This window comes from Coregonus clupeaformis, chromosome 25 (genome assembly GCF_020615455.1).
Source record: "Coregonus clupeaformis isolate EN_2021a chromosome 25, ASM2061545v1, whole genome shotgun sequence".
NCBI lineage: Eukaryota > Metazoa > Chordata > Actinopteri > Salmoniformes > Salmonidae > Coregonus > Coregonus clupeaformis.
This window is the reverse complement of record NC_059216.1, coordinates 12,353,954-12,380,318: the sequence shown is the minus strand read 5'-3', so window position 1 is coordinate 12,380,318 and position 26,365 is coordinate 12,353,954. Positions and strand designations below refer to the sequence as shown.

Sequence of the window (26,365 nt, the reverse complement as noted above, 5' to 3'; positions counted from 1 at the left end):
ACATGTAGGTCAGTCAATACGGAAAATGTCAAGAACTTTGAAAGTTTCTTCAAGTGCAGTCGCAAATACCATCAAGCACTATGATGAAACTGGCTCTCATGAGGACCGCCACAGGAATGGAAGACCAAGAGTTACCTCTGCTGCAGAGGATAAGTTCATCAGAGGTACCAGCCTCAGAAATTGCAGCCCAAATAAATGCTTCACAGAGTTCAAGCAACAGACACATCTCAACATCAGCTGTTCAGAGGGGACTGTGTGAATCAGGCCTTCATGGCCGAATGTCACACTCTGGTTCTAGGACTGTGTGTTAGAGCCAGGGTGTATCTCATTTGGTGGTGTTGTGGTTGGGTGAGTTTCATTTTGTTTGTGTTTAGTGGTGATTGGTCAATGACTCCCAATCGGAGGTAACGAGTGTCAGCTGTCGGCTCGTTATCTCTGATTGGGAGCCATATATATACTGTTGTGTTTCACTGTTTGTTTGTGGGTTTTTGTTCTATGTTCAGTCGATGTACTGAGGACGTTACGGATCGTGTTTTGTTTTGTCGTTATTTCTACATTAAAGTCATGTTCACTCCCAACGCTGCGCTTTGGTCGTATTTCATAGGCGATCGTGACACCGAATTGCTGCAAAGAAACCACTACTAAAGGACACCAATAAGAAGAAGAGACCTGCTTGGGCCAAGAAACACGAGCAATGAACATTAGACCGGTGGAAATGTGTCCTTTGGTCTGGAGTCCAAATTTGAGACAGACAGCAAACATTTGTACAAACCCCCATTGTTGCTACCAAATGTTAGGCTAGAAGCAAGGGGAAATAATGTTTAGATGGCCTTTACAGTGGAGATCAAGTTAATGAATTGACTGGCTTGGCTGATGGGACAGTGGATGAGCAGGGATTTCTCAGATGGAACAGAAAACAAGATTCCCATTTTTGCGTCATCGGCTTACCTGTGCTAAATTGAATTTTTAGTATGGCTTAGAATGCGTCTCAACCAATCACAGTGCTTGTTTTGACTAACCCATTGTAGAATGGCCATTTCACTATTGAGTTTCAGTATACAAGCATTGTTGTTCATTTTTAACTACCTATTTGACAAAACACTGTGCCTCGCCATGGTATCTAAATGCTATACAAGTAGAAATTCCCCAAATCCTGTGACTGGTAAAGCTGAATGACCTGTAAAATACATTATGACCACCAACACTCAATTGACTGGCATTTGCTTGAAGACCTTAATATAAAAGCCAAATCCCTTATATCTGCCAAATATAGACTTAAAGTACTGTACATTAAAGAGGGTTCAATTCACAGAGGACAGTTTCACTGTGACTAATATGGTGTCCAAATAGCCAACTAGTAAGAATTCCCATTTCTGAAATGTTCATCTCTTTAAATAACTTCTTTACATTTTGGGGCAGGTTGTCACATCCCTAAATCGTGTGTTTTATTGCACCAAAGACAATTAACTAAACGTAAACAACTTGAGATATTTCTTTGAAAAACAGAGAAAAAAATAAAAGGAAAACAATTTCATAGCCTGCAGCTTCTATATCCTATCATTATCTGCATTTTTCCTCCACCGTAATTAACTTTTTTTTTTTATTGCTTTTGGGAAGAGGGATGGGCTGTGGATGTTTTGAGCATGATTAAATATTTTTTGTAATGAAGGAAAAAGAGGCATCAGTTTTAACGTTCATTTTGACCTGTTTTTGTTTTTGCTGTTGAATTGCTCCATGTCTCCACATTGAAAGCCAGATGTGTCATACTGTATATAGGCAACTGAAATAAACTGTATGTGAAAATAAAACTAGTTGTCATACACTATGCTAAATGGGATGATTCTTCTTTATGTTGTGGCTACAGATAGGATGTTTTTCAAAACATCTGTTTAACTGTATTACTAAGCATGCAGGGAGGGGTCATGCCTTCTGAAAATCAACAACATGCTGTAGAAGTTTCAAATTCAGGTCATATGGACTCAAATGTTTGTCTAGTTTTGGGGTTTTTTGTTCACAAGGTAGCTTGACAAACTATATATAATTAATTTATATTCAAGAAGTTTCTTAATTTTCACTCTTTAATTTCCTGTAAATTAGTTGTTGGTTATGACCTAATATCACCTTCATTAGCCCAACACTCCTAACTAGAGACTTGTTTGTGAAATGTTGAAATCATAGTTAATTACATGGTAATAAACACTTAATGACGTGGCAATTAAGACTTCATAGCACATATATCATCTTCCTGTAACTTCATTATTGCCACACTTAGGTCACCATGCCATAATCACTGGTGGTATTAGACGGTTGCTTGTCCCTAAATGTCAGCTGCCTCAGTGTAGGAAACAAGCTGTGGCTTAGGGCATATGTTATACAACTGCATAGTAAGTGACATAAAACATTACGAGCCTGGGTTTGTTCATAAGTCAATTGTCTCTCAGACAAAAGGGATGAGGTCATTAAGAGCATGATAGTAACAATGTGGATTTAACCAACACCACCATAAAGGCCTAATGAAATATTATCAGCTCATAAGAGTAGGTAATTAAGCGTAAAGAAATGACTCGTCGGAATATTGGAGCCATATACAGTAGATGGTAGACTTATGAAAATCAAACAGAAAATTATATTTTGATCATTTCCATCTCATTATCCAGTTATCCACATATTGTAATCGTCTGAATACTTTCCTGCCTGCATGCTAGTGTTCTTGTTCCAATATTTATTTTCCACATTGAAGGGTCCCAGTTAAAATAACTTTTCTAGACGTTATAAATTGTGCTGACATCCCAGTGCATTGTATCATGACAGACTTGGACATTTGTGTCTCTCACCATACCAATTATTTCATTCTGCCGCTCCGTAATTATTATGTAAGGGTATAATACATATTTTCTTATTTTTGTTCGTCTGAGGGTGTTGTGGTAATGTATTTAGCATACATTCACAGAGTTCAGTCTCCTCAGAACTGCCATACACAATCAGGGAGCTGCTCTTAACGTGCAGGCTAACTCTGGATGAACTGTACTAAAGGGGCTGAGACGCCACACACAGTTTTCTTCATTCTTCATCCAGTCTGTCACAATGGCCTACTGGCCCAGAACCAGCATCAGATCATATTCACAATACACACCAGCCATGCCATGCTATGCAAAGTCTATCTTTAGTTTGTTTTCAAGATTCATTTCAGAAACATGTTGGTCACCCATCCAGTGACGTTTGTTGATGGAAATAGAAGTTGTTCGCCTTTCCAAAATACTTATTTGTCCAAACAAAATTTGAACCGAAAGACCAACAGCCTGCACTCTTAGAAAATAAACTGCTATCTAGAACCTAAAAAGGTTCTTCAGCTGTCCACATAGGATAACACTTTGAATAACCCTATTTGGTTCCAGGTAGAACCCTTTTGGGTTCCATGTAGAACCCTTTCCACAGAGGGTTCTACATTGAACCCAAAAGGGTTTTACCTGGAGCCAAAAAAGGTTATCCTACGGGGACAGCCGAACAACCCTTTTGGAACACTTTTTTCTAAGAGTGTACAGTAAATATCCACATTATCAGACTGGAGACAAACTAGCCCTTGTGGTTGCCGGTCGACCACCAGAAAATGTTATTTACTACAACACAACTTTAACCTTGACCAATGTTATATAGAGTTTAGCATGCTCAGTCAAACAATTTAGGGGAGATGGGGTTTGGGGATTGATTGACCACATAATCAGCAAATGTGTCCTCCCTTCCTCTACCTGGAAGCCATCTTGTTGGCGACCCCTGAAGGTATTTCCCATCAATGGGTGTTGACAGACGGTGAAAACGACGAGACAGTCCAAAAAGTAAAAAAGTACCTCAAACGTTTACAGCACTAATCAAGTCCAGAGCGTTGCTCCCATCCAATATGCCCTCAGAGTTTTATAAATAGATATTATACTCGGCTAAATTGGAGACAGGATTCCGCTACTCGGTGGCCGTTGTGAGTTTTTTTATTATTTGCCTAGCTTTTTGAGTATTGAAACTCTTAATATCTGGTTACAGATTTCAGCTCACTCAGCCAATCTCCATGTTTTGGCATTGAAGGCCTGACGATCAGCAGAAAGGCTTTGACTGGCTTCCAATTAAGTATATTATTAATTTAGGAGGGAGGAAAAAACACACCACATGTCTAAGTGATTAATAAATTCCCTAGGGGCCATTCTTCCTCACTGCAGATTTCTACACTTTTGATAGTAAGCTACTGTCTAGTAACTTATGACACTGCCACAATAACATTGTTGTTATGTTTTTTTCGGGACATTTTGGCATTAAAGATCTGATCCTTTCGTTAAATTCATCTTGAGGCTTATCCGTAATGTTAGAGATTTAATTTGAGGGTTTTACCCAAAGTTTCTGTTTCTCACACAATTCTAACAGTCATGACTCCTTCAGCTTTTCATTTCCGAGTTGTAGAACTAACCAGACCACCTCCCAGAATCCACCAAAACAACCTCACTACTACTGTGGCGAAGCATTGTACGTTTCTCACACAGAAACAAACTTTCATTCATACAGTACAACAAGCCAAACATATAAAACCATTCCCATCCTAATAAACTGAGGCCTTTTTTCTTACACAAAGGAACTCGCTCCCATGAGCGTTACACTCTAAATGTCCTCCTGTCTAAAGGGCCTGCTGGGAAAACAAGCTTCCCTTCCAACTAGGAGGAAAATCAGTCAGGGAACCAAGCCAGGGATATGACCCAGTGCCCATGCCCAATCAGACTCACTGTAAACCAGGTACATCACCTGGCTCAAACACTGAATACAGCCAAAGTGGAAGGTTTGTAACCCAATAAAAGTGTATAAAATGTTCTCCACATAAAGTAAGTGTGGGCTTTTCTTTCCTCGTATTGACTAAATTGCCAGAATTTGGGATACCAAGCTGTTAATTTTAGTTATGTGAGTATTTAGCATACCTCAAATGGTTATATCTCCAGTAATGGTTGGATTGTGTGTGTGTCTGGATAATAGGTCTGTTGTGAGAGAGGAGCAGGTGTAACCTCATTGTGGTTATTATCGGGGAATGACAGGAGCTCTGTTAGTCTGTATCAGATTAGCGCCTTTAGAGAGCCTCTACATCTCACACACTTACACTCAGCCATAGTGTACTAACTGACATAGTATTATAAATACCGTGAGAGCTTCAGTGTCCCTCTCTCACCTCTCTTCGCTCCTTTCTCTCTATTTTCTCTCCCCCTTCTCTGTGCTGCAAGAGTGAGGTTTTTGAGGTGAAGCACATTCTTTTCTCACACAAAGCGCATCAGATGATGCACATCACATGCTCACATGTGTTCACTTCTCAGCGTGAGATATGCTGCTGCTTAATGTGATGGAACTAAGAATATCATTCTATAACTGCAAATGGACAGGGTTTCTGTGCGTGCTTTTATTTATATATTCAGATCATTTCTGAACACATATTAATCAAAGGGTAGGCTATACAGTATCTCTCTTGAGTTGCTAATCATTAGAGATAGATCTTGAAACAATTATGAAGAACCTTAGATGTTGACAATTTTCTGAACTAGTCAAGCTAGAAAATGTATGACTTCTGAAATGATTTATACATCCACATTTCCATTTAGGACTCATGTATCATAGGATTAAAGTCAAGACTTGAAAGCATACAGTCATCCACAAACATTAAGCAGTCTCCTTGATTACAGTTTGATTTAAATCGAAAAAAAAGAAGATCTTGGCCAAATTGCTACGCCTGTGTAATGCAAGTTGTTAAACTAACCGCCAGAGTATTTTGCTTACATGAGGTAGTCTTTATTTGAAATGCTTTCAAATTGAACTGGAGGATTTAATGACTTTTGGCCTTTGTTCTGTTACAGTTTGGTTTCATTTTCTCAGCTGAACGAATTGTAAAAGGATATTGCATATTCACTAATGATTTCCAATGGCGATTACAGCTTTAAACACTCTATTTTTTTCCAGCCTATCTTTTGCATGCACATCAGTTTTCCCTGCTCGCTACAGTGATACTGCTGAAAAACTAAATCAAGCATCCGAAGCGCATTACATAAAAACCCCACTAAGTATGAGATCTGATCCCAAGTCAGTCCTTATTCAGACATTAGAGAGTAACATGTTAAATAAGGCCGTAATACTTGAAAGGAGAATAATCAACCAACAACCATAACCTCACGCTCACGACTGCATGATAATAAACAATGAAGAGATGAGAGGGATGCAGAAAGAGAGGATGAATAAGAGAGAGAGAAAGATATAGTGATCCAGAGAGAGAGATAAATATATAGTGAAGCAGAGAGAGAGAGGAGTGAGGAGAGAGAGAGAGAAAGATATAGTAAAGCAGAGAGAGAGAGGAGTAAGGAGAGAGAGAGAGAAATATATAGTGCAGAGATGCGGCTTTGTCAAGAGGAAACTATAAATGACTGAGTATCTGTCTGAGCTGTGAGAACACTGAAACACCATCCTCTGTCACTCTACGCACTGTACTGTGGTTCCAGTAGGGATATCAGAGGCTTGTTCTCATATGAGCGGCAGATGGGAGTGTGTGTGTGATCGTGTGTGTAGAGGGGGAACCGGGGCTCCAGAGATTTTAAGATATATTCTGCAAACAATTAGGAGCTGGTAGTACTTCTCCTGTGTCTGTCTCTAATTAACACAACAACCAGGCCTCAATCAAGGGGAGATTTCTTGTGCCATTTTTTGATGTAGCAGAAACAGTGGGAACCAATCTCCCAGACCTCCTCAGATTAATGGCTCAGTGACTCTCACAGCGACGTGCTCTCGTTAAAATGGCATGTTGGGGACTTTTTAGATTGATAGCAAAATAATAAAAATCTAATTTTCAAGCAGCTAGAAAGAGAGGAAACTATGTAATACTTACACTCCCCTATGTATTTATTTGGACAGTGAAGCTAAAACTTTTAATTTGGCTCTATACTCCAGCATTTTGGATTGGTGAGCAAATGTTTTATGTGAGGCCACAGTACAGAATGTCACCACTTATTTGAGGGTATTTGTTTTATCGTTTAGAAATGAAAGCACTTTATGTATCTAGTCCCCCCATTTGAAAGTGTCATGAGTATTTGGACAAATTCACTTATATTGTATAAAATGTAGTAAAAGTTTAGTATTTGGTCCCATCCTAGCATGCAATGACTTCCTCAAGCTTGTGACTCTACAAAATTGTTGGATGCATTTTCAGTTTGTTTTGGTTGTGTTTCGGTTTATCTTGTGCCCAATAGAAATGAATGGGAAATAATGTATTGGGTCATTTTGGAGTCACTTTTATTGTAAATAAGAATATAATATGTTTCTGAATACTTCTACATTAATGTCAATGCTACCATGATTATGGATAATCATGAATGAATCGTGAATAGTGATGAGTGAGAAAGTTACAGATGCATAAATATCAAAATAATCCGAAACACAACTAAAACAAACTGCAAATGCATCCAACAAGTTTAGAGTCACAAGCTTTATGTAGACTTTGCGTGCTAGGAATATGTGACCAAATACTAAACTTCTGACTAAATTGAATACACTATAAGTGAATTTGTCCAAATACTTATGACACCTTCAAATGGAGAGAGTAGATACATAAAGTGCATTCTAAATGGTAAAACAGATTTGTATGGAAACATCCTCAAATAAAATGTGACATTCTGTACTGTTGCCTCATATAAAACATTTGATCTGAAATCCAAAATGCTGGATCATAGAGCCAAATTAAAATAAATACGTAAGGGAGTGTATGTTCTGGTTGTCACAGCAGAATATCTGACTTTTCTAAATCTAACTGTTGAAACGGTTTGAATTAACTGTGCAAGGTGTTGGCTAAGGGTCTCTCGCAACAACACTAACTTAAAAACAGAATTTAATCTTCTATCACTTCATGTAACCTAATTTTACTACATTATTATCAAATAATCGTATAATTTATTGTTTTATTCTTTTAGCTGAACAATTCTCTCTTAACTTGAAGTCAAGGTAGGCTTTACTTCCAAGTAAGGGCCGCTGGATTGAGGTAACCATGGAAACAAATGGCTCCTTCATTAAGAGCAGTCTTCAGCATGAGTGTAATGCACTCACCTCACCACACAGGCGAAGAGTACCTCCTGTAAGTAGTGTAGGAGACCGACCAATGTTTTTTCTCTTTCTGTTTTATTGTATTGCTGTGTTCCAGTAAAGGCCGGTCAGATGGAGCCTTCCTTCCTCTTATTCTCCCAGTGAGCTAGAAAACCTCCCTCTTGATGCCTGTGGTAAGAAGCCCATTATGGGTGTGCTCCATCAAGACTACATAAAACACAGCACTGAGGCCCAAAGCTGTAAGGACCCTATCACTAACAGCCTCAGCTACTGTATGGATCCATTCCTCCTCTCACCCCATTTAATAGGAACGTTAAGGACCCATTCCTCCTCTCAACCCATTTAATAGGAGCGTTAAGGACATTCAGTGTGTGTGGTAGAAGGCTACCAGAGAGGGTCTACTCAAACACCAAAACAAAGTTTCACTTTTAGAAGTGTTGCTGTCCCTTTTGTTTTGGAAGTAAACACACACGCACGCACACACACACACACACACACACACACACACACACACACACACACACACACACACACACACACACACACACACACACACACACACACACACACACACACACACACACACACACACACACACACACACCCTCACACTCCTTCTGCTGCCAAACAGACGAGGCCACACATTTTAAACAACTGGGAACGAGGGGACTGCCAGAGCCGCCAATATCCTTCTCTCTCTGACACCTCAAGCCACAGACGTGACAGAGAAGAGAGAGAGAGAGAGAATAGAGGGGAGGAGAGAGTGCTTACCTCTCAGTAGAGTGGGGCCGTAGTTGCCGAAGGAGTCAAAGATGCTGTTAGAAGCCATGTCCTCGTGCCTGAAGTGGTGCCAGAGTCGTCGCCAGCCCTCTCTACAGTTGATAATGACCAACCTTGGAGAGAAATGGGGGTTGAAAGAGAGAATGAAAGAGTGAGAGAGAGGAGAGCAAGAGAGGACAGATCCTGGCACTCAGAGCCCGTTTGCAACCAAGAATTTGGGGTTTGTGACTACCGCAGGAATCCCTAGCCACAAGCCTGCAAAGAGAGCAGCATATGTTTGCAGCACCAGGGGTATAAGACATTAAGAAAGAGAGAGAGGGAGAGAGAATGATAGGGTGAGAGGGAGTGAAAGAGAGAGAGAGAGAGAGAGAGAGAGAGAATGATAGGCTGGGAGAGTCAGGGAGAGTGTGGCTACACTGAGGTGCAGTGGTACCATCCCTCTCCAGGACTCTGGCCTTCCAGTGGACTCACCGTTGCTGTATCGGATCTGAACGTCCTGTTAGCGGCCTGGGGTAGGGTGGCAGGGAGATGTGGTGCTGTGGTGGTCCGGTCCGTCAGTGGGCAGGGGCTCTGAGGTTACCTAGGTTCTCTCTCTCTGTCAGGAGACGTGGTGTCCCACGGTGGTGGCCTGACTGGAGCGTCAGTGTTTGCTAGAGCCGGGCTAAAGCCACAGCTCTCTCTGTATCCTCGCCATCCTCCAGCTCCCCTCCTTGAGTGGTGGAGCCCGCGTCACATGTCACGTGAGGTCACAGGTCCTCTCCTCCCCTCCTCTCTCTCTTATTTTTGTTCTTACTCTGTGTAAATAAAAATTTTCCTCTTTGCTTTTACTTTCCACAGCTCTATCCTTCACTCTCTCTTTTCTCTCTGTCTTTTGATTGGTCAAAGATTCGCCAAGTATAGAATTTTCTATTTTCTTTTAAGTTCAAACCAGGCAGCGGACTACGACACTCTATCAGAGAGTGCCGAAACCCAATGTGAACAACCGGAAAAACATTAAACACACATTAAGAGAAACAGAAATAAGAAGACTGATAGAGAGGCAGAGAGCATAAGAGAGAGAGACAGAGAGAGAGAGAGAGAGAGAGAGAGAGAGAGAGAGAGAGAGAGAGAGAGAAGAGAGAGAGAGAGTAGACTGTGGGGAGTAGAGTGGGGTTTGCTGCCGCAAGCAGAGAGGAAACAAGCAGAGCAAAGCAGAGAGGGTTCTGTCTCTGAGCGCTTTCAGAGAGAGACTGTGTGTTTCTGTGTATGTGTCTGACTCACTGCACATCTGTGTTTGTAAGAACTGGTGGTTTTGGGCCTACATAACCAACCCTCCACCCCCACTTACCACTTGATAGTATCCTAATCTTAGCCTCATTAGAAGAGGCAGTGCCAGCACTTTAGCCTTGCTCTCTCCTCTCCTCTCCTCTCCTCTCCTCTCCTCTCCTCTCCTCTCCTCTCCTCTCCTCTCCTCTCCTCTCCTCTCCTCTCCTCTCCTCTCCTCTCCTCTCCTCTCCTCTCCTCTCCTCTCCTCTCCTCTCCTCTCCTCTCCTATGCTCTGTTGTCCACTCTGGTATTACTATTTCTCTCTCACACACACTGTCCTACTTTCTGTCACACAAAACAATTATTTAGGGACATTTATTTCAGGCCTGTAATACAGGACAAAGGAACAATACACAAGTTTATTAAATATTTAGAAAATATATCAACATAGATCCACTACTACATAACTTACTAAAAAGCATTATGATTTTGAGCAAAACCTGAATTTACTTGAGGCCCATTTGGCAGAGTTTTCCCCCCTCAAATATCTAAACCGGACTTAACCTAATTGTGGTTTTGACACTTTCAGAAAACTCATATTCTGGGCAGGGCTCTAAAAAGAGAAGCCTGTAGAGCCCTGTACGTATGTTAATTTGTCATTTCTAATCTAAAAATGTAGAAATTCAGGATGCAAACCAGACAGACAGACAAATACACTCTTAGAAAAAAAGGTGCTATCTAGAACCTAAAGGGGTTCTTCGGTTGTCCCCATACTGTAGGAGAACCTTTTGAAGAACCCTTTTTGGTTCCAGGTAGAACCCAACATGGAACCCAAAAGCGTTCTACCTGGAACCAAAAAGGGTCCTACCTGAAACCAAAAAGGTTCTCCTATAGGGAAAGCTGAAGAACCATTTTGGAACCCTTTTATCTAAGAGTGTAGACAGACAGACAGACAGACAGACAGACAGAAACAAAGGTAGGCAGAGACACAGACATTGCCCTCTGAGGTACTAGACACTGCATGTGCGAGTCATACTGTAGGTGGGTGAGCGTTAGCCAGCCAAGCTGCCCAAACTTCCCCTCTCTCCTCTCTCTCTCTCCCAGTCACACTAACCATGTCTGGCCTCGGGACAACACGACCCACAACCACTGTCTGGACAGTCATGTGACCTATGGTTACCTTCGGCAACCTGTGTGTGTGTGTGTGTGTGTGTGTGCGTGCACTTGTATCTGTATATGCTACTTGTGAGTTTTATGCATTTGTGAATATTGTTGTGTATGATTGAGCAAATCTATGATCCATATACACATGTTTATATAGGTGTAGCACGTGCTCATGTGCTAATTGATGGACAGGGCTGTATGCTCAACGTTCTTGTCTGTGTGTGTCTGTGTGCCTCAGAGCCCATCCTGGCCTGTAAATTAGCAGTTGCAGTTGGTTAGGCGGCAACGCAGGGACGGGAAAATAACACAGCGTCAGGGAGTGTGACCGAAGGCTGAGGTCACAACGAGTCCCAGAGCTTTTATCAGTCCATCTCCTCGGCCACTACAGGCCTCTGACATAATCTCACACAAAACACAGCATCCTTTTCACACCTCTGCAGCCCGCACTTGGCCAGGCAACCAGGAGATTACAGCTCTCAGTGTAACTATGATATAGTGTACCAAAGAGCATGGATAAGACATGCAGGCCTGAATTTGGACAAGTTTGACATGTTATGTGAAGAGATTGACATGTACAGATGTCAGCTCTAGTGAAGAGTCTTTCTGAGTTGAATATCCAGCCCAGAAAACAGAGTCGTACTGTCACTCCCAGCATACAGTCAAGCCTGATCCACTCTCCGCTACTCTCCTCCTCTACTCTCCTCCACTACTCTCCTCCTCTACACTCCTCCTCTACTCTACTCCTCTACTCTACTCCTCTACTCTCCTCAACTACTCTCCTCCACTAGTCTCCTCCACTACCTTCCTCCTGTACTCTACTGTCCTCCAATACTCTCCTGCTCTACTCTACTCTCCTCCACTACTCTCCTCCAATACTTTCCTCCACTACCATCCTCCTGTACTCTACTCTCCTCCATTAACCTCCTCCTGTACTCTACTCTGGTCCTCTACTCTCTTCCACAACTCTCCTCCACCACTCTCCTCCTCTACTCTCATCAATTACTCTCCCCCTCTACTGTCCTCCATTACTGTCCAACTCTACTCTCATCCTCTACTACACTCTCCTCCGCTACTCTCCTCCACTACTCTCCTCTCCTCTACTCTCCTCCTCTATTCCTCTACTCTACTCTACTCGACTCTTCTCCTCCACTACTCTCCTCCACTACTCTCCTATTCTACTCTCCTCCTCTAGTCTCCTCCACTATTCTATTCCTCTACTCTCCTACTCTACTATCCTCATCTACTCTCCTCCACTACTCTCCTCATCTACTGTCCTTCTCTACTCTCCCCCTCTACCCTCCTCCTGTTAACTCCTCTACTCTACTCTACTGCTCTACTCTGCTCCTCTAATCTCCTCCTCTACTCTCCTCCACTAGTCTACTCCACTACCCTCCTCCTGTACTCTACTGTCCTCCAATACTCTCCTGCTCTACTCTACTCCTCTACTCTCCTCCACTACTCTCCTCCAATACTTTCCTCCACTACCATCCTCCTGTACTCTACTCTCCTCCATTAACCTCCTCCTGTACTCTACTCTGGTCCTCTACTCTCTTCCACAACTCTCCTCCTCTACTCTCATCAATTACTCTCCCCCTCTACTGTCCTCCATTACTGTCCACCTCTACTCTCATCCTCTACTACACTCTCCTCCGTTACTCTCCTCCACTACTCTCCTCTCCTCTACTCTCCTCCTCTACTCTACTCTACTCTACTCTACTCTACTCTTCTCCTCCACTACTCTCCTATTCTACTCTCCTCCTCTAGTCTCCTCCACTATTCTATTCCTCTACTCTCCTACTCTACTATCCTCCTTTACTCTCCTCAACTATTCTCCTCTTCTCTGCTCCTCTACTTTCCTCCACTACTCTCCTCTACTCTCCTCATCTACTCTCCTCCACTACCCTACTCTCCTCCACTACTCTCATCCATTACTGTCCTCCACTACACTCCTCCCTTACTCCTCTACTCCACTCTCCTCCACTACTCTCCTCTACTCTCCCCCTCTACCCTCCTCCTGTTATCTCCTCTACTCTACTCTACCGCTCTACTCTTGTCCTCTACCCTCCTCCTCTACTCCCCTCCTCTACTCTCCTCTCTACTCTCCTCTTCTATTCTCCTCTATTCTACTCCTCTACTCTCCTCCTTTACTCTCCTATACTAATCTCCTCCTCTACTCTCATCCTCTACTCTCATCCACTACGCTTGTTCACTACTCTCCTCCTCTAATCTCCTCCACTACTCTCCTCCTCTACTCTCCCCCACTACTCTACTCCTCTACTCTCATCCTCTACTCTACTACTCTGCTCTCCACCTTTACTCTCATATACTACTCTCCTACTCTACTCTTCTACTCTAATCTCCTCCTCTACTCACCTTAACTACATTCTTTCTCTTCTCTCCTCCTCTACTCTCCTCCTCTAATCTCCTCCACTACTTTCCTCCTCTTGTCACAATCGTTTACGAACGAGAAGGACCAAGGCGCAGCGTGATAAGCATACATGTTTATTTAAACGAATAAACTCACGACAAAACAACAAACGAAACGTGAAGTCCAAGGTAGCACACAAACATACCATAACTGGAACAAGATCCCACAACTAACAAGTGCCAAAAATGCTGCCTAAGTATGATCCCCAATCAGAGACAACGAGCAACAGCTGCCTCTGATTGGGAACCACACAGGCCAACATAGATCTATACATACTAGATCTAACCATAGACAATAAACATAGCACAACACGACACAGAAAATACACACCCTGACTCAACAAATACGAGTCCTAGAGTCAGGGCGTGACAGTACCCCCCCCCCAAAGGTGCGGACTCCGACCGCGCCACATAAACATAACAGGGTAGGGGCCAGGTGGGCATTCCGCCTCGGAGGCGGATCCGGCTCCGGGCGTGACCACCACTTACTCTCCACCTCCCTGTTGCGCCCCTGGTCTGGTCTGGACCTCGCGCGCTGCTTCCCCCTCTCCTTCCTCCCACGACGTACCAAGCCCTGTCTGGACCCTGGTGTGGGAGACCCCGAACCTGGAGAGGGGCTGACGTCTGGGTCTGGACTGGAACCGCTGACTGGAGCTGGACCCGACGACGGTGGATCGAACTGCTCTGAATCCAGAGTGGAGCCGCTGACCAGAGCTGGATCAGGCACCGGTGGAGCGGACTGCTCTGGCTCCGGAGTGGATCCGCTGACCGGAGTTGGACCAGACCCCGGTGGAGCGGATTGCTCTGGCTCCGGAGTGGAGCAGCTGACAGGCACGGGCCATGCCGAACTGGACACACGCACCACTGCTTTGGTGCGGGGAGCTGGAACGGGCCGTGCCGGACTAGACACACGCACCACTGGCTTGGTGCGAGAGGAGGAACGGGCCGTACCGGACTGGCGACGCGCACCATTGCTTGGTGCGAGGGACAGGAACAGGCCGTGCTCTACTCTCCTACACTACTCTCCTCCTGTGCTCTACTCTCCTCCATTACTCTCCTCCTGTGCTCTACTCTCGTCCTCTACTCTCGTCCTCTACTCTCGTCCTCTACTCTCCTTCACTACGCTCCTCCACTGCTATCCTCCACTACTCTCCTCCAGTACTCTAAGCTCTTCCACTACTCTCCTCAACCACTCTACTCCTCTGCTCTCCTCCTCTACTCTCCTCCTACACTCTACTCTAGTCCTCTACTCTTTATTTTTTTTATTTTTTTTATTCACCTTTATTTAACCAGGTAAGCCAGTTGAGAACAAGTTCTCATTTACAACTGCGACCTGGCCAAGATAAAGCACTATTCTACTCCTCTATTCTCCTCCACTACTCTACTCTTCTACTCTCCTCTCCTCCTCTACTCTCCTCCACTGCTCTCCTCCTCTACTCTCCCCCGTCTACTGTCCTACTCTACTCACCTCCTCTTCTCTCCTCCTGTTCTCTCCTCTCTTCTCCTCCTCCACTCTCATATAATCTCCTCCTCTACTCTCGTCCTCTACACTCCTCCTGTACTCTACTCATCTACTCTCCTCCTGTACTCTACTCTCCTCCAGTACTCTACTCTCGTCCTCTACTCTCTTCCACAACTCTCCTCCACCACTCTCCTCCTCTACTCTCATCAATTACTTTCCCCCTCTACTGTCCTCCATTACTGTCCAACTCTACACTCATCCTCTACTACACTCTCCTCCACTCTACTCTCCTCTAATCTCCTCCTATCTCCTCCACAACCTTCCTCCCCTAATCTCCTCCTCAACTCTCATCCTTTCCTCTCCCCATCTACTGTCCTCCATTACTGTCCAACTCTACACTCATCCTCTACTACACTCTCCTCCTCTACTCTCCTCTCCTGCTCTATTCCACTCTACTCTCCTCTAATCTCCTCCTCTACTCTCCTCTAATCTCCTCTAATCTCCTCCACAACCTTCCTCCCCTAATCTCCTCCTCTACTCTCATCCTTTACTCTCCCCATCTACTGTCCTCCATTACTGTCCTCCTCTACTCCCCTCCTCTACTCTCCCCTCCTCCACTACCCTCCTCCTGTACTCTACTCTCCTCCAATACTCTCCTGCTCTACTCATCTACTCTCCTCCACTACTCTACTCTCGTCATCTACTCTCTTCCACTACTCTCCTCCTCTACTCTCATCAATTACTTTCCCCCTCTACTGTCCTCCATTACTGTCCAACTCTACTCTCATCCTCTACTACACTCTCCTCCTCTACTGCTCTATTCCTCTAATCTACTCTACTCTCCTCTACAACCTTCCTCTACAACCTTCCTCCCCTACTCTCATCATCTACTGTCCTCCATTACTTTCCTCCACTACTCTACTCTCCTGCTCTACTCTACTCAACTACCTTCCTCCTGTATTCTACTCTCCTCCATTAACCTCCTCCTGTACTCTACTCTCGTCCTCTATTCTCTTCCACTACTCTCCTCCTCTACTCTAATCAATTACTTTCCCCTTCTACTGTCCACCTCTACTCTCATCCTCTACTACACTCTCCTCCTATACACTCTCCTCCTCTACCCTCCTCTCCTCTCCTCCTCCACTACTACTCTCCTATTCTACTCCTCTAGTCTCCTCCACTATTCTATTCCTCTACTCTCCTATCCTCCTCTACTCTCCTCCACTATTTTCCTCTTCTCTCCTCCTCTGCTATCCTCCACTCTCCTCTTCTACTCTCCTCCACTGTCCCGCTCTACTGTCCTTCTCTACTCTCCCCCTCTACTCTCCTCATCTACTCTCCTCTAATCTTCTCCTCTACTGTCCTACTATACTCTCCTCTACTCTCCTCCACTGTCCCCCTCTACTGTACTCCTCTGATCTTCTCCTCTACTGTCCTACTATATTCTCCTCTACTCTCCCCTTCTACCCTCCTCCTGTTTTCTCCTCTACTGCTCTACTCCTCTAATCTCCTCCTCTACTCTCCTCCTCTACCCTACTCTCCTCCACTACTCTCCTGCTCTAATCTCCTCCACTACTCTCCTCCACTACTCTTCTCCGCTACTCTCCTCCACTACTCTCTTCCATTACTGTCCTCCTCTACTCCAGTACTCTACTCAACAACTCTTCTCCTCTACTCTCCAGCTCTAATGTCCTACTCTACTCTCCCAATATACCCTCCTCCTGTTCTCTCCTCTATTCTACTCTTCTAATTTCCTCCTCTACTCTCCTCCACTACTCTCCTCCACTACCCTCCCCCTCTCCTCTCATCTCTTCCTTCTCTATACCTCTACTCTCCTCCACTACTCTCTTCCTCGATTCTCCTCCTCTACTGTCCCCTACTCTCCTCCTCTACTCTCCTCCATTAACCTCCTCCTGTACTCTACTCTCATAAACTACTCTCCTCCACTACTGTCCTACATTACTCTCCTCTACTCTCCTCCACTACTCCTCTACTCTCCTCCATTACTCTCCTCCTGTGCTCTACTCTCGTCCTCTACTCTCTTCCACAACTCTCCTCGACTACTCTCCTCCATTATGGTCCTCCTATACTATCCCCCTCTACGCTCCTCCATTATGGTCCTCCTATTCTCGCCTCCTCTACTCTACTCTCCTCCTATAACCTCCTCTTTTATTCTCCTATACTCTACTCCTCTGCTCTCCTCTGCTACTCTCCTCCTCTATTCCCCTGCTCTGCTCTCCTCCTTTACTCTCCTCCACTACTCCTCTACTCTCCTCCTCTATTCTCATCAATTACTCTCCACCTCTACGGTCCTCCATTACTGTCCTCCTAAACTCTCCACGTCTACACCTATATTCGATTATCCTCCTCTACTACTACTCTCCTCCTATTCTCTCCTCCTTTACCATCCTCTTCTACTCCTCTGCTGTCCTCCACTACTCTCCTCCTCTACTCTCCTCCTCTACATTTTAGTCATTTAGCAGACGCTCTTATCCAGAGCGACTTACAGTTAGTGAGTGCATACATTTTCATACTTGCCCCCCGTTGGAAACGAATCCACAACCCTGGCGTTGCAAGCGCCATGCTCTACCAACTGAGCTACAGGGGACTCTCCTCCTCTACTCTCCTCCTCTACTCTCATCCTTTACGCTCTCCCTCCACTCTCCTCCGTTACAGTACTCTTCTACTCTCCTTCTCTACTCTCCTCCTACACTCTCCTCTTCTCTTCTACTCTCCTCCTACACTTTCCTCTTCTCTTCTCTCCTCTACTCTGATCCTCTACTCTGCTCCTCTAATCTCCTCTACTCTCCACTACTCTACACCACTACCCTACACTCCTCCACTACTCTCCTCCACTACTCTCCTCCTCTACTCTCCTCCTCTGCTCTCCTCCTCTACTCTCCTCCACTACTCTCCTCCTCTACTCTCCTCCTTTACTCACCTCCACTACTGTCCTCATCTACTCTCCTCCTCTACTCCTCTACTCTACTCATCTCCTCTACTCTATTCTACTCCTCTACTCTAATCTCGTCCTCTACTCTCTTCCACTACTCTCCTAAACTACTCTCCTCCATTACTCTCCTCCTGTACTCTATTCTCCTCCACTACTCTCCCCCACTACTGCACTCATCTACTCTCCTCCTCTGCTCTCCTCCTCTACTCTCCTCCTCTACTCTCCTTCACTACGATCCTCCACTACTCTCCTCCTCTAATCTACTCTCCTCTACTACTCTCCTCCACTACTCCCCTCCACTACTCTCCTCCTGTACTCTACTCTCCTCCACTACTCTCCTCTACTACTTTACTCCTCTACTCTCCTCCTCTGTAATCCTCCTCTACTCTCCTCATCTACTCTCTTCCACTACTCTCATCCACTACACTTTCTCTTCTCTCCTCCTCTACTCTCCTCTACTCACCTCCACTACTCTCCTCCTCTACTCTCCTCCTTTACTCACCTCCACTACTGTCCTCATCTACACTCCTCCTCTACTCTACTCTACTCCTCTACTCTAATCTACTCCTCTACTCTAATCTCGTCCTCTACTCTCTTTTACAACTCTCCTCAACTACACTCCTCCTCTACTCTCATCCTTTACTCTCCCCATCTACTCTCCTCCACTACTGTCCTCATCTACTTTCCTACTCTACCCTCCTCCATTACTCTCCTCCTCTACTCTCATCAATTACTCTCCCCATCTTCTGTCCTCCATTCCTGTCCTCCTGTACTCTCCTCCTCTACTCCTCTATTCTATTCTCCTCCTCTACTCTACTCTTCTCCCCTACTCTCCTCTACTCTCCTCCACTACTCTCCTCCTCTACTCTTCTCCTCTGCTCTCCTCCTCTACTCTCCTCCACTACTCTCCTCCTCTACTCTCCTCCTTTACTCACCTCCACTACTGTCCTCATCTACTCTCCTCCTCTCCTCCTCTACTCTACTCATCTCCTCTACTCTACTCTACTCCTCTACTCTAATCTCGTCCTCTACTCTCTTCCACTACTCTCCTAAACTACTCTCCTCCATTACTCTCCTCCTGTACTCTATTCTCCTCCACTACTCTCCCCCACTACTGCACTCATCTACTCTCCTCCTCTGCTCTCCTCCTCTACTCTCCTCCTCTACTCTCCTCCACTACGATCCTCCACTACTCTCCTCCTCTAATCTACTCTCCTCCACTACTCTCCTCCACTACTCCCCTCCACTACTCTCCTCCTGTACTCTACTCTCCTCCACTACTCTCCTCCACTACTCTACTCCTCTACTCTCCTCATCTGTTATCCTCCTTTACTCTCCTCCAGTACTCTCCTCCTCTACTCTCCTCCTTTACTCACCTCCACTACTGTCCTCATCTACACTCCTCCTCTACTCTACTCTACTCCTCTACTCTAATCTACTCCTCTACTCTAATCTCGTCCTCTACTCTCTTTTACTACTCTCCTCAACTACACTCCTCCTCTACTCTCATCCTTTACACTCCCCATCTACTCTCCTCCACTACTGTCCTCATCTACTTTCCTCCTCTACCCTCCTCCATTACTCTCCTCCTCTACTCTCATCAATTACTCTCCCCATCTTCTGTCCTCCATTCCTGTCCTCCTGTACTCTCCTCCTCCACTGCTGTATTCTATTCTCCTCCTCTACTCTACTCTTCTCCCCTACTCTCCTCTCCTCCTCTACTCTCCTCCTATTCTCTCCTCCTCTACTCTCCTGCTCCATCACTCTCCTCCTGTACTCTACTCTCCTCCACTACTATCCTACTCTACTCTCCCGCTCTACTCTCTCCACTGCTCTCCTCCTCTACGCTCCAACTCTACACTCCTCCTCTACTCTTCTCCACTTCTCTCCTCCTCTACTCTGCTCCTCTACTCTCATTCACTACTCTCCTCCTCTACTCTCCTCCATTATGGTCCTCCCATACTCTCCTCCACTTCTCTCCTCTACTCTCCTCCACTACTCTCCTCCTCTATTCTCCTCCTCTACACTCCTCCTTTACTCTGTTCTAATCTCCTCCTCTACTCTGTTCTACTCTCCTCCTCTACTCTGTTCTACTCTCCTCCTCTACTCTCCTCCACTACTCTCCTCCACTACTCTCCTCCTCTACTCTCCTCCTCTACTCTCCTCCTTTACTCTCCTCCTTTACTCTCCCCCTCTACTCTCCTCCATTACTGTCCTCCTCTATTCTCCTCCTCTACTCCTCTACTCTACTATCCACCACTACTCTGCTGTACTTTCCTCCTCTACTCTCGAACTTTACTCTCTTAGCCTCCTCCTCTACTCCTCTACTCTCCTTCTCTACTCTCCTCAACTACTCTCATTGTCCACTCTCCTCTCCTCTTTTACTCTCCTCCTACACACTTCTCTTCTCTTCTCTTCTCTCCTCCATATCTCTCCTCCTCTACACTCCTCCTCTACTCTCCTCCATTACTCTCCTCCTCTACTCTCCTCCTCTACTGCTGCTCTCTTCCTCTACACTCCCCCTCTACTCTTTTATTATACTCTCCTCCTCTGCTCTCCCCCTCTACTCTCCCCCTATACTCTCCTCCTCTACTGTCCTACTCTACTCTCCTCCACTACTCTCCTCCTCTACTCTCCTTCTCTACTATCTTCTACCCTCCTCAACTTCTCTCCTCCAATACTTTCCTCATCTACTTTCCTCCACTACTCCTCCTCTACTCCCCTCCTCTACTGTCCTACTCTACTCTCCTCCTCTTCCCTCCTCCTGTTCTCTCCTCTACTTTAATCCTCTACTCTGCTCTTCTAATATTCTCCTTTACTCTCTTCTTCGATTCTCCTCCACCACTCTCCTCCTCTACTCTCCTCTTTTACTCTCCTCTTCTCCTTTGCTCTACTGTCCTCCATTGCTCTCCTCCTCTACTCTCCTCCACTACTCTCCTCTACTCTCCTCCTCTTCTCTCCTCCTTTACTCTCCTCTACTCTCCTTGTCTACTATCTTCTACTCTCCTCAACTGCTCTCTTCCACTACTCTCCTCCTCTACTCTCCTCCTCCACTCTCCTCCTCTAATCTCCTCCTCTACTCTCCTCCTCTACTCTCCTCCATTACTGTCCTCTTCTACTCCTCTACTCCTCTACTCTGCTACACTACTCTCCTCTCCTCTCCTCCTCTTTTCTCAAACACTATTCTCTTCTCCTCCTCCTCTACTCCTCTACTCTCCTTCTCTACTGTCCTCCACTACTCTCCTCCTCCACTCTCCTGTCCTCTTCTACACTCCACCTAAAGTCTCCTCTTGTCATGTCTCCTCTACTCTGATCCTCTACTCTACTCGTTTACTCTCTTCTACTTTCCTCTACTCTTCACCACTCTTCTCCACTACTCTCTTCCTCGATTCTCCTCCACTACTCTCCTCCACCACTTTCCTCATCTACTTTCCTCCACTACTCTCCTCCTCTACTCTCCTCCTTTACTTTCCTCTTCTCCTTTGCTCTACTGTCCTCCATCGCTCTCCTCCTCTACTCTCCTCCTCTCCTCTCCTCTACTCTCCTCCTCTTCTCTCCTCCTTTACTCTCCTCTAGTGGAGAGTAGTGGAGGAAAGTAGAGGAGGAGAGTAGATGAGGATGTAGTGGAGGTGAGTAAAGAAGGAGAGTAGAGGAGGAGAGCAGTGGAGGAGAGCAGAGGAGGAAAGTAGAGGAGGAGAGTAGTGGAGGAGAGCAGTTGAGGAGAGTAGAAGATAGCAGACAAGGAGAGTACACTCCTCCTCTTCTCTTCTTCTATACTATCCTCTTCTACTCTCCTCCTCTGCTTTTGTCTACTCTCCTCTACTCTCCTTCACTAATCTCCGCTTCTCTCCTCCTCTACTCTCCTCCACCACTCTCATCCTCTACTCTCCACCACTACTCTCCTCTACTCTCCTCCTCTTCTCTCCTCCTTTACTCTCCTCTACTCTCCTTGTCTACTATCTTCTACTCTCCTCAACTGCTCTCTTCCACTACTCTCCTCCTCTACTCTCCTCCTCTACTCTCCTCCTCTAATCTCCTCCTTTACTCTCCTCTACTCTCATCCTTTACTCTCCCCCTCTACTCTCCTCCATTACTGTCCTCTTCTACTCCTCTACTCCTCTACTCTCCTACGCTACTCTCCTCTCCACTTCTTTTCTCAAACACTATTCTATTCTCCTCCTCCTCTACTCCTCTACTCTCCTTCTCTACTCTCCTCCACTACTCTCCTCCTCCACTCTCCTGTCCTCTTCTACACTCTACCTAAAGTCTCCTCTTCTCATCCCTCCTCTACTCTGATCCTCTACTCTACTCCTTTACTCTCCTCTACTCTCCACCACTCTTCTCCTCTACTCTCCTCCTCTGCTCTCCTCCTCTGCTCTCCTCCACTGCTCTCCTCCTCTACTCTCCTTCTTTACTCACCTCCACTATCGTCCTCATCTACTCTCCTCCTCTACTCTCCTCCTCTACTCTCCTCATCTACTCTCCTCCACTACTCTCCTCCACTACTTTCCTCATCTACTTTCCTCCACTACTCTCCTCCTCTACTCTCCTCCTTTACTTTCCTCTTCTCCTTTGCTCTACTGTCCTCCATTGCTCTCCTCCTCTACTCTCCTCCTCTACTCTCCTCTACTCTCCTCCTCTTCTCTCCTCCTTTAGTCTCCTCTACTCTCCTTGTCTACTATCTTCTACTCTCCTCAACTGCTCTCCTCCACTACTCTCCTCCTCTACTCTCCTCCTCTGCTCTCCTCCACTGCTCTCCTCCTCTACTCTCCTTCTTTACTCACCTCCACTACCGTCCTTATCTTCTCTCCTCCTCTACTCTCCTCCACTACTCTCCTCCACTACTTTCCTCATCTACTTTCCTCCTCTACTCTCCTCCACTACTCTCCACTCCTCTTCTCCTCTACTCTTCTCCTCTACTCTCCTCCACTACTCTCCTCCTCTTCTCCCCTCCTCTACTGTCCTACTCTACACTCCTCCTCGTCTCTCCTCCTGTTCTCTCCTCTACTCTAATCGTCTACTCTGCACATCTAATCTCCTCCTTTAATCTCCTCCTCTACTCTTCCCCTCACCTCTCCCCCTCTACTCTCCTCCTCTACTGTCCTACTCTACTCTCCTCCACTACTCTCCTCCTCTACTCTCCTTCTCTACTATCTTTTACCCTCCTCAACTTATCTCCTCCACTACTTTCCTCATCTACTTTCCTCCACTACTCCTCCTCTATTCCCCTCCTCTATTGTCCTACTCTACTCTCCTCCTCTTCCCTCCTCCTGTTCTCTCCTCTACTTTAATCCTCTACTCTGCTCTTCTAATATCCTCCTTTACTCTCCTCCTCGATTCTCCTCCACCACTCTCCTCCTCTACTCTCCTCCACTACTCTCCTCTACTCTCCTCCTCTTCTCTCCTCCTTTACTCTCCTCTACTCTCCTTGTCTACTATCTTCTACTGTCCTCAACTGCTCTCTTCCACTACTCTCCTCCTCTACTCTCCTCCTCTAATCTCCTCCTCTACTCTCCTCCTCTACTCTCATCCTTTACTCTCCACCTCTACTCTCCTCCATTACTGTCCTCCTCTACTCCTCTACTCCTCTACTCTCCTACACTACTCTCCTCTCCTCTCCTCATCTTTTCTCAAACACTATTCTCTTCTCCTCCTCCTCTACTCCTCTATTCTCATTCTCTACTCTCCTCCACTACTCTCCTCCTCTTCTCTCCTGTCCTCTTCTACACTCCACCTACAGTCTCCTCATCTCATCCCTCCTCTACTCTGATCCTCTACTCTACTCCTTCACTCTCCTCTACTCTCCTCTACTCTCCACCACTCTTCTCCTCTACTCTCCTCCTCTGCTCTCCTCCACTGCTCTCCTCCTCTACTCTCCTTCTTTACTCACCTCCACTACCGTCCTCATCTAATCTCCTCCTCTACTCTCCTCCTCTACTCTCCTCCACTACTCTCTTCCTCGATTCTCCTCCACTACTCTCCTCCACTACGTTCCTCAACTGCTCTCCTCCACTACTCTCCTCCTCTACTCTCCTTCTTTACTCACCTCCACTACCATCCTCATCTACTCTCCTCCTCTACTCTCCTCCACTACTCTCTTCCTCGGTTCTCCTCCACTACTCTCCTCCACTACTTTCCTCATCTACTTTCCTCCTCTACTCTCCTCCACTACTCTCCACTACTCTACTCCTCTACTCTTCTCCTCTACTCTCCTCCACTACTCTCCTCCTCTACTCCCCTCCTCTACTGTCCTACTCTACACTCCTCCTCTTCTCTCCTCCTGTTCTCTCCTCAACTCTAATCTTCTACTCTGCTTTTCTAATCTCCTCCTTTAATCTCCTCCTCGACTCTCCTCCACTACTCTCCTCCTCTACTCTCCCCCTCTACTCTCCTCCTCTACTCTCCTCTGCTAGTCTCCTCCCTACTCTCTTCTCTCCTCCTGTATCATCCTCCACTACATCCCTCTGCTCTCCATCTCTACTACTTTCCTCTGCTCTTCACATTTACTCTCCTCTACTCTCATCTACTCTCCACCACTCTTCTCCTCTACTCTCCTCCTCTGCTCTCCTCCTTTACTCTCCTCCTCTGCTTTCCTCCTCTACTCTCCTTCTTTACTCACCTCCTTTACTTTCCTCTTCTCCTTTGCTCTACTGTCCTCCATTGCTCTCCTCCTCTACTCTCCTCTACTCTCTTCCTCTTTTCTCCTCCTTTACTCTCCTCTACTCTCCTTGTCTACTATCTTCTACTCTCCTCAACTGCTCTCCTCCACTACTCTCCTCCTCTACTCTCCTCCTCTGCTCTCCACCACTGCTCTCCTCCTCTACTCTCCTTATTTACTCACCTCCACTACCGTCCTCATCTACTCTCCTCCTCTACTCTCCTCCACTACTTTCCTCATCTACTTTCCTCCTCTACTCTCCTCCACTACTCTCCACTACTCTACTCCTCTACTCTTCTCCTCTACTCTCCTCCACTACTCTCCTCCTCTACTCCCCTCCTCTACTGTCCTACTCTACACTCCTCCTCTTCTCTCCTCCTGTTCTCTCCTCTACTCTAATCTTCTACTCTGCACTTCTAATCTCCTCCTTTAATCTCCTCCTTGACTCTCCTCCACTACTCTCCTCCTCTACTCTCCCCCTCTACTCTCCTCCTCTACTCTCCTCTGCTAGTCTCCTCCCTACTCTCTTCTCTCCTCCTGTATCATCCTCCACTACTTCCCTCTGCTCTCCATCTCTACTACTTTCCTCTGCTCTTCACCTTTACTCTCCTCCACTACTCTCCCCCACTACTCTCCACTACTCTCATCCACTACTCTCCTATTATACTCTCCTCTACTCCTGTACTCTACTATCCTCCTCTACTTTCCTACTCTCCTCCTCTTCTCTTCTTCTATACTATCCTCTTCTACTCTCCTCCTCTGCTTTCGTCTACTCTCCTCTACTCTCCTTCACTAATCTCCTCTTCTCTCCTCCTCTACTCTCCTCCTCTTCCCTCCTCTATTCTACTTGTCTATGCTCCTCTCGTCTACTGTTCTCCACCACTCTCCTCCTCTACTCTCCTCCTTTACTCCTCTTCTCCTTTGCTCTACTGTCCTCCCATTGCTCTCCTCCTCTACTATCCTCCTCTACTCTCCTCCACTACTCTCCTCTACTCTCCTCCTCTTCTCTCCTCCTTTACTCTTTTCTACTCTCCTTGTCTACTATCTTCTACTCTCCTCAACTGCTCTCCTCCACTACTCTCCTCCTCTACTCTCCTCCTCTACTCTCATCCTTTACTCTCCCCCTCTACTCTCCTCCATTACTGTCCTCCTCTACTCCTCTACTCCTCTTTTCTCTAACACTATTCTCTTCTCCTCCTCCTCTACTCCTCGACTCTCCTTCTCTACTCTCCTCCACTACTCTCCTCCTCCACTCTCCTGTCCTCTTCTACACTCCACCTACAGTCTCCTCTTCTCATCTCTCCTCTACTCTGATCCTCTACTCTACTCATTTACTCTCCTCTATTCTCCTCTACTCTCCACCACTCTTCTCTACTCTCCTCCTCTGCTCTCCTCCACTGCTCTCCTCCTCTACTCTCCTCCACTACTCTCCACTACTCTACTCCTCTACTCTTCTCCTCTACTCTCCTCCACTACTCTCCTCCTCTACTCCCCTCCCCTACTGTCCTACTCTACACTCCTCCTCTTCTCTCCTCCTGTTCTCTCCTCTACTCTAATCTTCTACTCTGCACTTCTAATC

The 26,365-nt window shown here is 45.9% G+C and overlaps 1 protein-coding gene across 3 annotated transcripts in view; it reads right to left on the bottom strand.

The window, feature by feature from the left end:
* The window catches only part of LOC121539191 (runt-related transcription factor 3), an 84,562-nt gene extending 74,944 nt beyond the window's left edge, over positions 1–9,618 (bottom strand). Inside the window, exons 1-2 of one of the 3 annotated variants that reach the window (XM_041847508.2) lie at positions 9,349–9,618; positions 8,869–8,990 (exon numbers count right to left, since the gene is read on the bottom strand). In XM_041847508.2, coding sequence (XP_041703442.1) covers positions 8,869–8,926 — 58 coding nt within the window. In that variant the 5' untranslated portion in view covers positions 8,927–8,990; positions 9,349–9,618. The remainder of the gene's footprint in view (positions 1–8,868; positions 8,991–9,348) is intronic. The other 2 variants (XM_041847505.2, XM_041847506.2) reach the window with 2 other exon arrangements.
* Between the last annotated feature and the right edge of the window lie 16,747 nt (positions 9,619–26,365).